The sequence below is a fragment of the Euleptes europaea genome, chromosome 1, assembly GCF_029931775.1.
Source record: "Euleptes europaea isolate rEulEur1 chromosome 1, rEulEur1.hap1, whole genome shotgun sequence".
Lineage (NCBI taxonomy): Eukaryota > Metazoa > Chordata > Lepidosauria > Squamata > Sphaerodactylidae > Euleptes > Euleptes europaea.
In genome coordinates this window covers 30,633,584-30,649,036 of record NC_079312.1, presented here as the reverse complement: position 1 = coordinate 30,649,036, position 15,453 = coordinate 30,633,584, and the positions used below count along the sequence as shown (strand labels likewise).

Genomic DNA, 15,453 nt, shown 5'->3' with positions numbered 1-15,453 from the left:
AAGGACAGGCATGAGGGGAATGGAGGGACGTTTTTTTTGAAAAGGGACGGTGTCAGGCAAGACATTGCTGCAGACTCCCCAATGCACGCCTACATTCTGGACTCCATGGCCGAGTCCTCCACCAGAAAGACTGCGATAGGATTGCCGATTGATGCCCCTTTTTACCCATAGGTTGCTCTGGCTTTCAAAAACTTGCGAGAGACCCAGGTTTTTAATCAAAAGGAAAGAGACAGGCAGGTATTCCAGAAAGTTCCTTGATGTGAGGGGGGTGGGGCTTAAGGGAAGAAATAGGCACAGTAAACATAACAATCACCACTGAGTATTACTGTCGACTAACAGTTACAGGTAACTGTCTGGTATATATTTTCGTTACATAGACTCTAGTTCAGGGAGTGGAGGAGAAGGGTCATATGAGGAATGCTAAAAGCTTTTCTCCTGTCCCTGCTCTTGTGCTTTTAACAGCAACAGAAGTGATGCAGGTAATTCTTTTTCCTCTACAGGAAAAGCTTGATTTTGGCATGGCAGATCAGCGCAAAAGGCTCAGGAGCATGACCAGTTAAAAAAGCTGGCGTCCTTACGTTCTTCCGATATGCAGCAGTACAGATAATGGGACCTAAGAGGTCTGTGGAGATCTGGCCAGATTGGAAGGTAAGGGTGAAACAGAAACAGAATTCCAAACAATTCTGAAATTCAAATTTCTTGATTGAACATTTCAAATTCTGAAAACCGGGATTCTACTTTTGAAACTGAAAATGATTAATGTCCCATTGGTTCTTGTAGGTTATCCGGGCTGTGTGACCGTGGTCTTGGTATTTTCTTTCCTGACGTTTCGCCAGCAGCTGTGGCAGGCATCTTCAGAGACACTGTCCTTCAGTGTTACTCCACAGCCCGGATAACCTACAAGAACCAATGAACTCTGACCGTGAAAGCCTTCGACAATATTAATGTCCCAACTTAAGTTATTGCCAATATACTCGTATATTCTCCTGACACGTCCGTATTCTGAAATTCACATTAAGATGTGAACCATTTATTGGAAAGTTTTGAAATCCAGATGTCCATGATCTAATTTGAAATTTGCAAATCTGAATTCAAATGTTACATTCTCCGTTTGTTTATTTATTTCAGAGGTAAGGTTGAAAGGACTGGGTCAGAGGTATTGGGATAGGAGTGTGCATCTGGTTAAACCAGAGGAGACAGCTGTTTTGTGTCGGCTCAGGGATACTGAAATAACCCCAAACAGTCCCAAAAATTTCAGGAGTAATGACAAATTTTCTCCTGGAATGTCGGGAGTAGGGTTGCCAACCTCCAGGTACTAGCTGGAGATCTCCTGCCATTACAGTTGATCTCCAGCCGATAGAAAACAGTTCCCCTGGAGAAAATGGCCACTTTGGCAATTGGGCTCTGTGGCATTGAAGTCCCTCCCCAAACCCCACCCTCCTCAGGCTCCGCCCCAAAAATGTCCCGCTGGTGGAGAAGAGGGACCTGGCAACCCCAGAGGATAGGGTCAGAGAATGACCTTGATAGACTGGAGCAAGAGTGGGGAGGGAAAGAAAGGAAGCTGGCCCAGGAAACATCAGTTAGTTGACACTGACTCATCGTTGATGGCTGGGTAGACCTAGCCTCCACCCATGGCCCTTACAATTTTAAAATGGAAAGGACCAAACTGGGCCTAGACTTACCATGCCGGCATTGGCCGTGCTGGTGTCTCACAGCCAGAAACCGGCAGGTGGCCTGGTGGACTCCTGGACTCCTGCCAAGCTCGGCTGTCACAATGGCTGTTTCCTCCCCCCACCCCCACCAGGGGGGCTTTTTAAAAAATTGGCAATTGAATCCCGTTACATATAACAGCATACCAATATGTGTAATCAGGTTTCCTGAATTCCCACCATTTGTTTTTAAAGGAGGAAGAGGAAGAGGAGGAAGAGGAGGAAGAGGAGGAAGAGGAGGAAGAAGAAGAAGAGTTGGTTTTTATATGCCGACTTTCTCTACCACTTAAGGGAGACTCAAACTGGCTTGCAATCACCTTCCCCTCCCCACAACAGACACCCTGTGAGGTAGGCAGGGCTAAGAGAGCTCTTAATAGTGCTGTAACTTGCCCAAGGTCACCCAGCCGGCTTCATGTGGAGGAGTGGGGAATCAAACCCGATTCTCCAGGTCAGAGTCCACCGTTCTCAACTACTACACCACGCTGTAAATCTCAAGCCCTTTTCCTCATGGAGATTAAAGCAAAAGGCAACAAAACAGTGTAGAGACTTACTTTAAAAAAAATGAAAGCTGGAAATTCAGGGGACCTGTTGCACATATTGCTATAAATATAATACTATTCAGTTGTCAATTTTTTTAAAAAGCCCCTGGTGGGGGGGGGGATGTCTGCCACGGTAGCCCTAAGTGTCACAGGAGTCCACAAGCCTACGCACCCACAGTTTTCCAGCTCTGGGGTGGGGTCTGCCACATCTGAGGCCAGCAGTGGGGAGCAACCTCCAGTGTAGACGATGTCTGTCAGGTAGGTCTAGGATTGGCCTTTTCTCTTTCCCTCCCTCCCTCTCTGTTCTTGCAGCCGCAGGGAGAGGGGGAAACGGGGTGTGTGTGACAAAAATAATGGTCCCAAATTTTCGGGACCCGAAAAAAAAAACCTGGAAAAGAATCCTAAACTGATAACAACACTCCCGAAAAACCAGGATGATGAAAACGGTGCCCTACCCGAACTCTGGGTCCAAAATTTCGAAGCGCGCACCCCAACTCTGTTGCTAGGTCAAAGCGAGGGTGTACCTGAGGTTCATAGCGCAGCAATATGTCATATTCCATGGAGAAGGGCACGTTATTGATCTGGAACTCCACCACGCTGCCTTTCAAAGCCCGGGCAAACCCCAGCCCGGTCCACGTGGCTGGGTGGCCTGCTGGGTGCACTCGCTCCATGACTTCCACCCCCTGCCAAGAGAAGAACTGAGTAAAATTTTGCCCGTCCTGCCAGATAGTAAACTCAGCTTCCACCTGGCCACTGTCCCCTTAGCACTCCCCCCACCAGGTCTCAGTCCTTTGAGTTATCCCTGCCAAACCTTTGTTAACAATGTCTTTGCTAACAACAGAGTGAAGCATTAGCTACGCTTGTATCATGTGACACACCCTTGTGACACACTGATGCCTTTTAATCTGTAGAGCAAAGCACTTTGAATCAAGGCAAGAAGACTGCTGTCCCTGACCAATGTGTTCACGATGTTCTAGCTGCTCTGAATCTTAAGTGTCAGCTGCCTAGGCCTCGTAGTACACGAAGGGCCAAAGTGGACACTCATTTAGGAACACTTATTTCATTATCTCAAATAAAAATGCCTTAGAGGAATGGTCTTGATGCTACTACACTCTTAAAGCCAATTAGGTCTCAGGCCTGCTCTGTGTCTGAATGGGAAATAACCTGGGAGCCTCATATGGACAGAGAGTAGGATGTAAATACAATACTTATTCTGACTCGGGATCTTCCCCAAGAAGAAGAGTTGGAGTTTTTATACCCCACTTTTTTTCTACCTTTAAGGAGTCTCAAAGCGGCTTATAATCACCTTTTCCACCCCCCACCCCACAACAGGCACCTTGTGAGGTAGGTGGGGTTGAGAGTGTTCTGGGAGAACTGTGACTGGCCCAAGGTCACCCCGCTGGCTTCATGTGGAGGAGTGGGGAAACCAACCTGGTTCACCAGATTAGAGTCCACTGCTCATGTGGCGGAGTGGGGAATCAAACCCAGTTCTACAGATTAGAGTCCACCGAACTTAACCACATCTGCCTTCAGGGACTGAGGGTGTGCTGCATCTTATTAGTCACACAGGGTTCCTTCCCAGCTTAAAAGACTGGTGGGTATACTGAGCATACACAGCTGTGTCTTGAGTTGGATGCACACATTTATTTCATTCACATCTATGGCACAGCAGAGGGCCAAGACTAAGAGACCCTTCTGCGCCATACCCTGACTCCAGCTCTCCTTGCAACTGCTTCTTGCCTCACTGGGCCCGCCCTGCAGCCCCAGACGCACCCCCCTAATGGGGGTGGTTCCTGACCCGCTTCACACCGATGGCCCCTTCCTCACCTGGCGGAGTCGGGCCTCTTCCGCCTCATACGTGTAGTAGTCCAACGCAATGTGGTAATAGCCAGTCTGCACTTGGTTGCACTGCCTGCCCACTATGTGGTTGCGGCAGCGGCACTGTCCCGTTTCTCTGGCGCACCTGTGGCAAGGAAGGGCAGATAGTTGTGGTAGGTTAGATCGGGTCTCCCCTCACCTCCCAAAGCAACCTTGTTCTTTTCCCACAGTGGTACCACCGGCCTCTTTCCCCCCATCTCCCCCAGTAATTTATTAAATCAGTCCCTGAGCTCATTTAGAAGCCCCACATCCTCCCTTCGTGGGCCCCTGCTCCTTCTTGCTAGGGCCTTCCTACCCTCTCTGCCATTTCCTTACTGGTTGTCATGAGCACCTCCTACATCGCAGTCACAGGGCCGGCATCCATGTAGGTCAGGGCTCAGGGCCCAGTGTTCAGGCTGAAAAGAAACAAAGAGCATGTTAGGGACCCCTTTTTCTAAGAAACAGCTAGAATGTGAAAGTAAAGGAAGGACATCTGGCCTGGAGGAGGACCTGTTCACCAATAATCTTCCCTTTGGAGAGGGGAGGAACTGGATGGGTGAAGCTTGCTTCAAGCTCAGGCTGTTCGCTATGTTAGGGGCCAGAAAAAAAAATTCCCCAGATGATGCTGGCTAGTGAGCTTGGTAGGGGTGATTTTCATTTCCTAATAATGTGCAGCTTGGCTCGCAAAGAATTCTGGGGGGGGGGTGGAATCAGTGCACACCCCTACTTGTTGGTCTAGGACAGTGGTTCCCAAGGTGGGCAGTACCACCCCCTGGGGGGCGGTGGGATTACCTTAGGGGGCACTAAGAGGAAAGGGGGCATCTGAGGTGGGCCCCTTCAACTGTGTTGTTGGATTGGGAGGGGGCACTGGGGTTGAATTTGTGGAACCAAGGGGATGGTAGCCTGAAAGGTTTGGGAACCACTGGTCTAGGAGTACAGTTCTGAGTCTGAGGGCAAGAGGGCCTCCATTGCCAGACAAGCCCATACCTCGGGAAAAGGGCACAGGTTAGTGGTAAAGCCCACACTCTGCAGGCAGAAGGGCCCAAGTTAAATATATCTGCCATCTCAAGTTAAACGATCTCAAGTAGTAGCTGTAGAAGAAGAAGATATGCCGACTTTCTCTACCACTTAAGCGAGACTCAAACCGGCTTACAATCACCTTTCCTTCCCCTCCCCACAACAGACACCTTATAAGTTGGTGGGGCTGAGAGAGCTCCAACAGAGCTGTGACTAGCCCAAGGTCACCCAGCTGGCTTCATGTGTAGGAGCAGGGAATCAAATCTAGTTCACCAGATTAGCGTCCGCTGCTCATGTGGAGGAGTGGGGAGTCAAACCCGGTTCTCCAGATCAGAGTCCATCTCCTCTAAACCACCGCTCTTAACCACTACACCACGTTGGCCTCTGTCTATGATCTTGGACAGCCACTGCCAGTCAGAACAGACCATAATGAGCCAGATAGATCAATCATCCGACTTGATAAAAGGCAGCCTCGTTACGTTCTCAGACACAACCGCTTTGGGCAGGAGCAGCAGAGAATACATGGATGGCTCCCCTAAGGTCCATCCAGCCCAGGAAGCAACATCACTTACAAGAGTCAAAAAAGAGGGCTGCCTGGCACTCACCAGACATTGGCTACAGCTGCGTCCAGTGACCAAGCGTTTGCAGAAGCAGTCGCCTGTAATGGCATCGCACTGGGGCCCGTCCTGAACCGTGCCTCGTGGGTCACACTGGCAGCCTGGGAGGGAAGAGTGGATCAAATCATCCTGACTAAACAGCCTCCATCATCAAGGCTCAACAATAAGTTTTAAACAGATCTGCCCCTTTCATATTCCAGCCTTTTCCCAAGGAACTGAGGAGAATGCACATGAAATTATAGCACTTTCCCTTCAGAGCCGTTCCGTGGGGTCAATTTAGGCCCAGAGACAGGCCCAAAGCCAACCTGTCCAAGATCGACACCCGATCCCTTAAAGGTGATATTAGAACTTCCCAGAATCCCACCCAAAACTCCGCCCTGTGATGGAAGAAACAGAAATGTTGGCTCTGTATTGCTTAGGGGACCAAGGCAGGCCAACCAAACCCCGCAGAGACAAGGGCACCTACGTTGACAGCCTTGCGGGTTTTCCGCACTCAGTCCAAAGAAGCCGGGTTTGCATCTGTCACAGCGCGGTCCCTGCACATGCTCCTTGCAGCGGCACTGCCCAGCAATCAGCCTCAGCACTGGATCATCATGCGTGTCGCACACTCCGCCGTCGAGCGTGCCATCAGGGTCACAGTCACAGGCTGGAAGGCAGGTATAGAGGGGGTGACGTCAAAGGTACAAACAGGACAGAGCCCACAATTCAAGATGCAAAGAGTGTCCTGGAGGGGGAAAAACACTTCATCTACCCTTCAGCTAACCTAGGGCTTTTTCCACATCTTCATTTTCCTCGCTTGTGTGTTTCTGTTGCTTTTGGGGAGGGGGCTCCTGTTCCGCACATGTTTTGCTCCCGCTAGTGGTCGATTTGATATTGCACCACTCTATGTCCAGAGTATCTCCTTGCAGAACGGAACCCCTCTCCCCAAAGCAACAGGAACCCACGAGCGAGGGAAATGAGAATGCAGAAAAGCCCTTAGGCAACAAATATACCCCTCACCATATTCTAGCAAATGAGTGGCCTGACACCTGCGGGAGAAACGTACTCCAATTGTACTCTGCTTGAGACCCCGAAGAGCCGCTGCCGGTCTGAGTAGACAATACTGACTTTGATGGACCAAGGATCTGATTCAGTATAAGGCAGCTTCATGTGTTCATGTGCTGCAATCCCTGCAAATAAGATGTTGCAATGAAGCTAAAGGTGGTAGTTGTCAGATATCTTGGTTAAAGCACGAGATCAACTTTATGGGTAATAGTAATCTCAGTATTATTTATCTTATCTGGCTGCGTTTCTATTTTCTGTATTTTATATTCTTTTTGTATCTATAGGGGGTTTTTTTTGCTTTTTTGTATCTTTTTGCATCAATTATTATTATACTATAAAATAAAAAAGAATACCATAAGATGTTTGAAAACGAAACTTACACTATTCTCACAGTGTCATCCGAAGCAGAGTTACTCCTTTATTCAATGGACTTAGAAAGGTGTAACACTGCTTAGGATGGTAGTGTCAAAAGTTTTACTTTTCTAGCAAAGTTTTACTTTTCTTCCAAGCATATGGGATTTTATTTCAGAGATTTTTACCCCATCTTTTTGAGACAGGTTAAAGGTGGCTTCTTTACCATTTAAAACTAGCAGAATTGGAGCTTATTTGCTTCTGTACAAGCATCGGCATTCATCACAGGAGTACCCAGACGTTAACACACAGGGCAAGAGGCAATGGATTGCTGTAAACTGTAGGTTGTTCAGCCTTTCCAATACAATTCAAGAGACCTCAAAAGCTACAATTTCCATCAGCCATGGCAGGATATCACACTGGGGGAGGTTAGGGAACATAATTTCCAAGAAACGTAGGTCACAGATGGAACCTGTCTTCTGTACAGAGTGTCATTTTGCATTAGGGTTGCCAGGTCCCTCTTTGCCACTGGCGGTAGGTTTTTTTGGGCAGAGCCTGAGGAGGACGGGGTTTGGGGAAGGGAGGAGTTTCAATGCCATAGAGTCCAATTGCCAGAGCGGCCATTTTCTCCAGGTGAACCAGCATTTTCCCCAAGTTCCCAGCATTCTTTGCACACCATGGGCACTGGACTAACCATTTTCCAGAAGGAAGCTTAACTAGTTCTGGTCTTAGGAAGACAGCGGTGAGGAATTAAGGATCATGATACTTCAGTTCACAGTGGACTCATAACCTTAAGCCTCAGAGGTTGAGAGCCAGCATGGTGTAGTGGTTAAGAGCAATGGGCTCTAATCTGGAAAACCGGGTTTGATTCCCTACTCCTCCATATGAAGCCTGCTGGGTGACCTTGAGCTAGTCACAGTTCTCTCAGAACTCTCTCAGCCCCACATGGAGTCTGTTGTGGGGAGAGGAAGGGAAGGCGATTGTAAGCCGCTTTGAAACTCCTTAAAGGTGGAGAAAAGCAAAGCATAAAAACCAACTCTTCTTATCTTCTGAAACTCAGAAGGAGAGGGCCAGGGACATGCAAGGCCTTAGTACCATCAGCAAATCCAGATGGTGCCAAACTCTGGACATCTTTCTAGCACTGAAGGATAGTCTTCCTTCCTGAGGTTCACAGTCCCTCAGAGGAGTCCTCCTCTCCTGGCTGAAACCATGTATATCCCTATCATCACCCCTCCTGCGCACTTCCCACTGCAAATACACAGATAGTCACCACGGCACACGCTGGGATCACGAATATCCTTGGAGGGATCCTTGTAGTAGAAGGGCTTGCAGAGCTGGCAGTTGCGCCCCATGGTATTGTGCTGACAATTGTCACAGACCCCGCCGCTGGTGTTGCCCGTGGCCAGGTACACGGCCATGTCGAAGTGGCACTTGTGCGAATGCTCGTTGCAGTTGCACTCTGTGGAGACAGTTAATAAATGTCAACATGCTGGCTCCTGCCCCTGTTCCCTGACCACACCATCTAAATATCCATCATGCTCTACCCCAAACCATGAGAAACAGCACAACCCAACCCCTCATGTTGCCTGATGTCTGTGCCAGAATGGTCTCCGACCTTGCTAAGCCTGTGGACAGTTTTGGAATTCTGAAAAGAGACGATGGGCACCACCACAAAATGGCGGCCGTGAGGGATGGTACCCACAACAAAATGGCTGCCATGGGGCTGTGGGGCCAATTCAAAAAATTGGAAGTTTCCCCAAAATGTTGAAAGGTTCCAAGCCAAGCACCTTCCCACAGTGGAGGCAGCTGTCTCTTAATGGGTGTTCCCCTGCAAACACAAAGGGCTTTTCTGAGGCACCTCCTGTTTCAGTGGGGCAGAGAAAAGCTAGGATTAACCCTTAACTTTGGGAAGAGATTCTCTGGGGAAGAAGCAAGTGGGTGCCAGAAAACACGCTGGCAGGAAACATGTTGGGAATCATTGTTGTGTTTTTTTCCTCTGTGGAGGTGGAGAAAATGATCCAACTCAGGGACCGCTCTATATAAACAGGGCCATGACAACTGCTGCTTAAAATACCCATTTCAAATCCCTTTAGAAATCCCACATCTTAAAGCCACTGATGAGATGCCCTATGTAAAAATAACCTCCATGTAGACAAAAACAGAACAATATGATGTATATATCATGCAAGTATCTGTTTTGCAAGGGAACCTGCAAGAAATTTGGAGTATCAAAAGATGCAATACTGAAGCAAGGTAAATATTCACTTGACCTGGATAGCTCCAGGCTAGCCTGCTCTTGTCAGATCTCAGAAGCTAAGCAGGGTCGGCCCTGGTTAGAATTTGGATGGGAAACCTCCAAGGACTATCAGGGTCGTGGCGTGGAGGCAGGCAGTGGCAAACTACCTCCCAACGTCTCTTGCCGTGAAAACCCTATGGGGTCTCCATAAGTCAGCTGTGGCTTGACGGCACACACACAGAGACTAACACACACACACACACAAATATTCACCCAGTTTTCATTCAAGATACGTATTGCCGCGCCCCAATTGTAAAAATATATATCATTTATTCAATTCAGTGACAATTCACTGTTCATTGCTCCCAGTTCTGCCTTCTGAACCAGTCGCCTCCCTCTAATGGTCAAGCGGGCCTTGTCACTATTAGCTACAAAGTCACAAGAATTTGGTACGGTGGGGGGGGCGGTACAATACCAAAGAGGGTAGTATTTTCGTCAAGCGGGATTTAAAGGAGGATCCCTTCTAGTAAACTAGAGATACTGTGCCACACATTGAACATGAAGTATATAATGATTTTGTATGTGTGCGTTGTTGTGTATGTTATATTTGAAATAATAAAAAGTTTTGTCGAAGGCTTTCACGGTCAGAGTTCATTGGTTCTTGTAGGTTATCCGGGCTGTGTAACCGTGGTCTTGGAATTTTCTTTCCTGACGTTTCGCCAGCAACTGTGGCAGGCATCTTCAGAGTAGTAACACTGAAGGACAGTGTCTCTCAGTGTCAAGGGTGTAGAAAGAGTAATATATAGTCAGAAAGGGGTTGGGTTTGAGCTGAGTATTGTCCTGCAAAAGTATTGTCCTGTAAGTATCAAGATAATGTGCTAATGAGGGTATGGTATGTTAATATGGAACCATTGTATCCTGAAGTGATCTGTTAATGTGTGTAATCCAAAACTAATCTGTATGGCTATTGTTGAATGTTGTCTTTGTCTGGAGGTTTTTCAGGGCAGGAAGCCAAGCCTTATTCATTCTTAAACTCTCCTCTTTTCTGTTAAAGTTGTGCTGATGTTTGTGAATTTCAATGGCTTCTCTGTGCAATCTGACAAAATAGTTGGTAGAATTGTCCAGTCTTTCAGTGTCTTGGAATAAGACCCTGTGTCCTGTTTGTGTCAGTCCATGTTCAGCCACTGCTGATTTCTCAGGTTGGCCAAGTCTGCAGTATCTTTCATGTTCTTTTATCCTTGTTTGTATGCTGCGTTTTGTGGTCCCGATGTAAACTTCTCCACAGCTGCAAGGTATACGATATACTCCTGCAGAGGTGAGGGGGTCTCTTTTGTCTTTTGCTGATCGTAGCATTTGTTGTATTTTCTTGGTGGGTTTAAACACTGTTTGTAGGTTATGTTTTTTCAAAAGTTTCTCCATCCTATCAGTGACTCCTTTAATAAATGGCAAGAATACCTTTCCTATGGGAGACTGTTTTTCTTGAGTTTTCTGATTTTTGTTTGGTTCAATGGCCCTTCTGATTTCATTCTTGGAGTAGCCGGCTACTCCAAGAATGAAATCAGAAGGGCCATTGAACCAAACAAAAATCAGAAAACTCAAGAAAAACAGTCTCCCATAGGAAAGGTATTCTTGCCATTTATTAAAGGAGTCACTGATAGGATGGAGAAACTTTTGAAAAAACATAACCTACAAACAGTGTTTAAACCCACCAAGAAAATACAACAAATGCTACGATCAGCAAAAGACAAAAGAGACCCCCTCACCTCTGCAGGAGTATATCGTATACCTTGCAGCTGTGGAGAAGTTTACATCGGGACCACAAAACGCAGCATACAAACAAGGATAAAAGAACATGAAAGATACTGCAGACTTGGCCAACCTGAGAAATCAGCAGTGGCTGAACATGGACTGACACAAACAGGACACAGGGTCTTATTCCAAGACACTGAAAGACTGGACAATTCTACCAACTATTTTGTCAGATTGCACAGAGAAGCCATTGAAATTCACAAACATCAGCACAACTTTAACAGAAAAGAGGAGAGTTTAAGAATGAATAAGGCTTGGCTTCCTGCCCTGAAAAACCTCCAGACAAAGACAACATTCAACAATAGCCATACAGATTAGTTTTGGATTACACACATTAACAGATCACTTCAGGATACAATGGTTCCATATTAACATACCATACCCTCATTAGCACATTATCTTGATACTTACAGGACAATACTTTTGCAGGACAATACTCAGCTCAAACCCAACCCCTTTCTGACTATATATTACTCTTTCTACACCCTTGACACTGAGAGACACTGTCCTTCAGTGTTACTACTCTGAAGATGCCTGCCACAGTTGCTGGCGAAACGTCAGGAAAGAAAATTCCAAGACCACGGTTACACAGCCCGGATAACCTACAAGAACCAATAAAAAGTTTTTTTAAGAAAATAGTCACAAGAATTATGGGATGGGCCAAGCCTCCTCCTTCCCCTATAAGTAGAATGTGTTGTTCCGAGCCCCACATTATCTCTTGGGATAGGAGACAGCATGATTCTATCGTGTGTGTCGGGGGAGCACTTCCACTTGCCAGATGCTACCTCTCTTGGGCCTAGAGACACCACCCTACTTCAGGTGTCCCTCTTCTCCCAGCAGCCAGTCTCCGCTCACTTTTACAAGCGTTGGTGCGGCGCCCCTCAGCCGGGCGCCAAGGCAGCTCGTTGTAGAAGCTGTCACACTGCTCACAGTTCAGCCCATTGGTGTTGTGTTTGCAGACACAGCGGCCGTGCACCTGTTGACGAACAAGAGGGGCATGGGTCTCACTCGAGGAGAGTGGAATAGTTCAGGAACACGGGCTCTTAAAGCAGGCCCAACGCTTCCTCCTAGCACCAAGTCACACATGTGCATCACCCTATCCACATGGTGTACAACAGAAGAAGAAGAAGAAGAAGAAGAGGAAGAAGAGGAAGAAAAAGAAGAAGAAGAGGAAGAGGAAGAGGAGGAGGAAGAGGAGGAGGAGAAGGAGTTGGTTTTTATATGCTGACTTTCTCTACCACTTAAGGGAAAATCAAACCAGCTTACAATCACCTCCCCCCACACAGGTACCTTGTGAGGTAGGTGGAGCTGAGAGAGTTCTGAGAGAACTGTGACTGGCCCAAGTTCACCCAGCAGGTTTCATGTGGAGAAGTGGGGAATCAAACCCGGTTCTCCAGATTAGAGTCCACCACTCTTAACCACTACACCGTTGCACTACTGTTCCATCCCACACATATGGGGCAAAAGCTACGAGTGTGTTTTGTTCTGGCACAGAATTCAGCACCCTGAGCAACTTAAAAAACAAACAGACCCTAACACCATGAATCCAGTTCTTGCAGTAGCAAATGAATTTGGAACTCCAAAGGACCTGTGTGGTGTGGTGGTTAGGGCAAGGTCCCCGACCTTTTTGAGCTTGTGGGCACCTTTGGAATTCTGACACAGTGTGGTGGGCACAGCCACGAAAAGGGTGCGTCAGGAGGCAGAGTCAGCCATACAACTAGGATCTGGGAGGCCAAGGTTCAAATCTCCACTCTGCCATGGAAGCTCACCAGTTGTCCTTGGGTCTGTCGTCACTCAGCCCAAAGTGCCTCGTAGGGCTGAGGACAAAATTAAGGAGGGGGGAATGCTGTTGTAAGGTGCTTTGGGTCTCCATTGGGTAGAAAAGCTGGGTATCGATATCTAAGCAAATAAAAAGAGCCCCGGGGCCTTACCATGCCCTCCACATCTGCAGGGCCGCCAGGAAGAGGGGCGCACTCCGAGGCGTGCCCGTAACAGAAGCAGTTGCCACGCAGGACCATCTCATACACGGCATAGTAGTACTTCTCCTTGATCTCCCGGCGTGAATCCAGCAGGTTGTCTCCTAGCGTGTGCAGCTTGGTCAAGTTCACCCGCAGGTTGGTGACCTTCAGGAGGTCTGGAAGGCAAATATTTGGGAGATGGGAGGTGGAAGGGAACACACAGAGGATCATTGCCATTGGCACCACTGCCTGGAAGATATTGTGCGTTCCAGGGTATCTGAGCTGTAATGTCTGAGTTCTCATCAGAACACACGACAGCAGGAAGGTGGAAAGGGATCACTTTTTTCCCCCAAGAAGCACCCAGAGCCAACAGCTAAATCCATCCACAGCCAAAGCAGAAATATGTCTAGGACCAAAATAATCCAGTCCCAAATAGAACCAGACACAGAGTCGGCTGCAGACCATACCAGGATCATAGCAACTGTTTAACTAACTAATGCATACACACACATACGTATGTACCTACAAAAGAGAGATATCTTATTTCTTAGGAAGTGGGAGGGGGTCTGTGCCCTGTTCCCTGACTTGGACAGCCCAGGCTAGCCTGATTTCATCAGATCTTGAAAACTTCGTCAGATCTCGAAAATGGGAGGTGGTAAGTGCTCCTTCTCTGGAGGTTTTTAAGCAGAGGCTAGATGGCCGTCTGTCAGCAATGCTGATTCTATGATCTTAGGCAGTTCATGAGAGGGAGGGTATCTTGGCCATCTTCTGGGCATGGAGTAGTGGTCACTGGGGGTGGGGAGTTAGGTAGTTGTGAAATCCCTGCATTGTGCAGGGGGTTGGACTAGATGACCCTGGTGGTCCCTTCCGACTCTATGATTCTATGAACTAAGCAGGGTTGTTGGCCCTGGCTAATACTTGGATGGGAGACCACCAAGGAATACCAGGGTTGCTATGCAAGGGAAGGCACTGGCAAACCACCTCTGTTAGTCTCTTGCCTTGAAAACCCTACGGGGTCGCCATGAATCAGCTGCGACTTGATGGCACTTTACACATATGTGTTTTATCCAGAATCCACTCTCTTGAGAATGAAGGTTTGGTATTTATGCTGTTGATACATTTACTCAGGAACTTGTGTTGGGTCTTAGGTAGCGAGTTTCATTGTATTTCAGACAGTCAAGGGTTAAATTGTTTGTAACCAAGCTGACCAGATCAAAGGTGATGTAACCTACAGTATGTGTCAAGTAGCTATTGGTTAAAAGGACAGTTGTAAAAGTATTTGCATACTAGGAGCTTCTTCTTTGCTTAGCAAGAAGAAGCCACCGTCACCATTGTATTTTAGATTTTACCATGTGAAGATGTGAAGCTATAGAACTCCCAGCTTCTGGGATGTGATAGGAAACGTAGGATGTAGTAAGCAATTTGTTATTTTAAATTCAAGTTACCCTTCCTGATGTTAGTAAGTAAAATTGATTTTTTCTAAGAGAAGAGACTGAGAGTCTTTATTGTGTGCGTGCAACATTAATTAGCTTCTACCGCTAATACCATTAATATTCAACGATCCATTTCCTCTGACATGGGCATTAATTCCCATCAACTTGGGATCACTGATGAAACAGGATACTTTTCAGGAGCTGACATGCAGCAACATTCCAAAGCGTCTGGTATTCTTTTTTGGGCAATTGTGCGCATTGTATCTTTGAAAACTATTCTTATTAAAGGAGCTGCCATTTCAAAAATAAGCCCAGGTTGCACACATTTGTGTTCTCGAACATGACAGCCACCTCAAAAAGATCTTAGACACCGTGAGATGTGGCTTTTAAAAATAAACATAAAACCAAAAGATAATGTGAGACACATCTTCAGGGCCATTTTTACAGGAGCCGACTAGGGTGCCTGCACGGCTTTAAGTGGCGTGTTTGTGGCTTGCAGAATTAGAGATACTGGTATAGCAGCTCATTGGGAGGGGCCATGGCTCAGTGGTAGAGCATCTGCTTGGCATGCAGAAGGTCCCAGGTTCAATCCCCAGCATCTCCAGTTAAAGGGATTAGGCAAGTAGGTGATGTGAAAGACCCCTGCCTGAGCCCCTGGAGAGCCGCTGCTGGTCTGAGCAGACAATACTGACTTTGATGGACCAAGGGTCTGATTCAGTATAAGGCAGGTTCATGTGCTGCTATGTTTTGAGAACTTTTTCATGAGCTCTGCCTTAAAAATGTCAACGATCCAAAGCTAGCCCATCAGTCCTCTGGCAGTCTTCAAGCAGAGGCTGGACAAACACATATCAGGGATGCTCTAGTCTAGACTGATCCTGCATGG

The 15,453-nt window shown here is 47.3% G+C and overlaps 1 protein-coding gene across 1 annotated transcript in view; it reads right to left on the bottom strand.

Annotated features, from left to right (window-relative positions):
- Positions 1–15,453, bottom strand: part of LAMB2 (laminin subunit beta 2) — a 59,585-nt gene that overhangs the window by 31,651 nt on the left and 12,481 nt on the right. Inside the window, exons 7-14 of the mRNA XM_056846628.1 lie at positions 13,111–13,313; positions 12,035–12,155; positions 8,405–8,593; positions 6,206–6,385; positions 5,728–5,840; positions 4,442–4,521; positions 4,076–4,211; positions 2,773–2,931 (exon numbers count right to left, since the gene is read on the bottom strand). Coding sequence (XP_056702606.1) covers positions 2,773–2,931; positions 4,076–4,211; positions 4,442–4,521; positions 5,728–5,840; positions 6,206–6,385; positions 8,405–8,593; positions 12,035–12,155; positions 13,111–13,313 — 1,181 coding nt within the window. The remainder of the gene's footprint in view (positions 1–2,772; positions 2,932–4,075; positions 4,212–4,441; positions 4,522–5,727; positions 5,841–6,205; positions 6,386–8,404; positions 8,594–12,034; positions 12,156–13,110; positions 13,314–15,453) is intronic.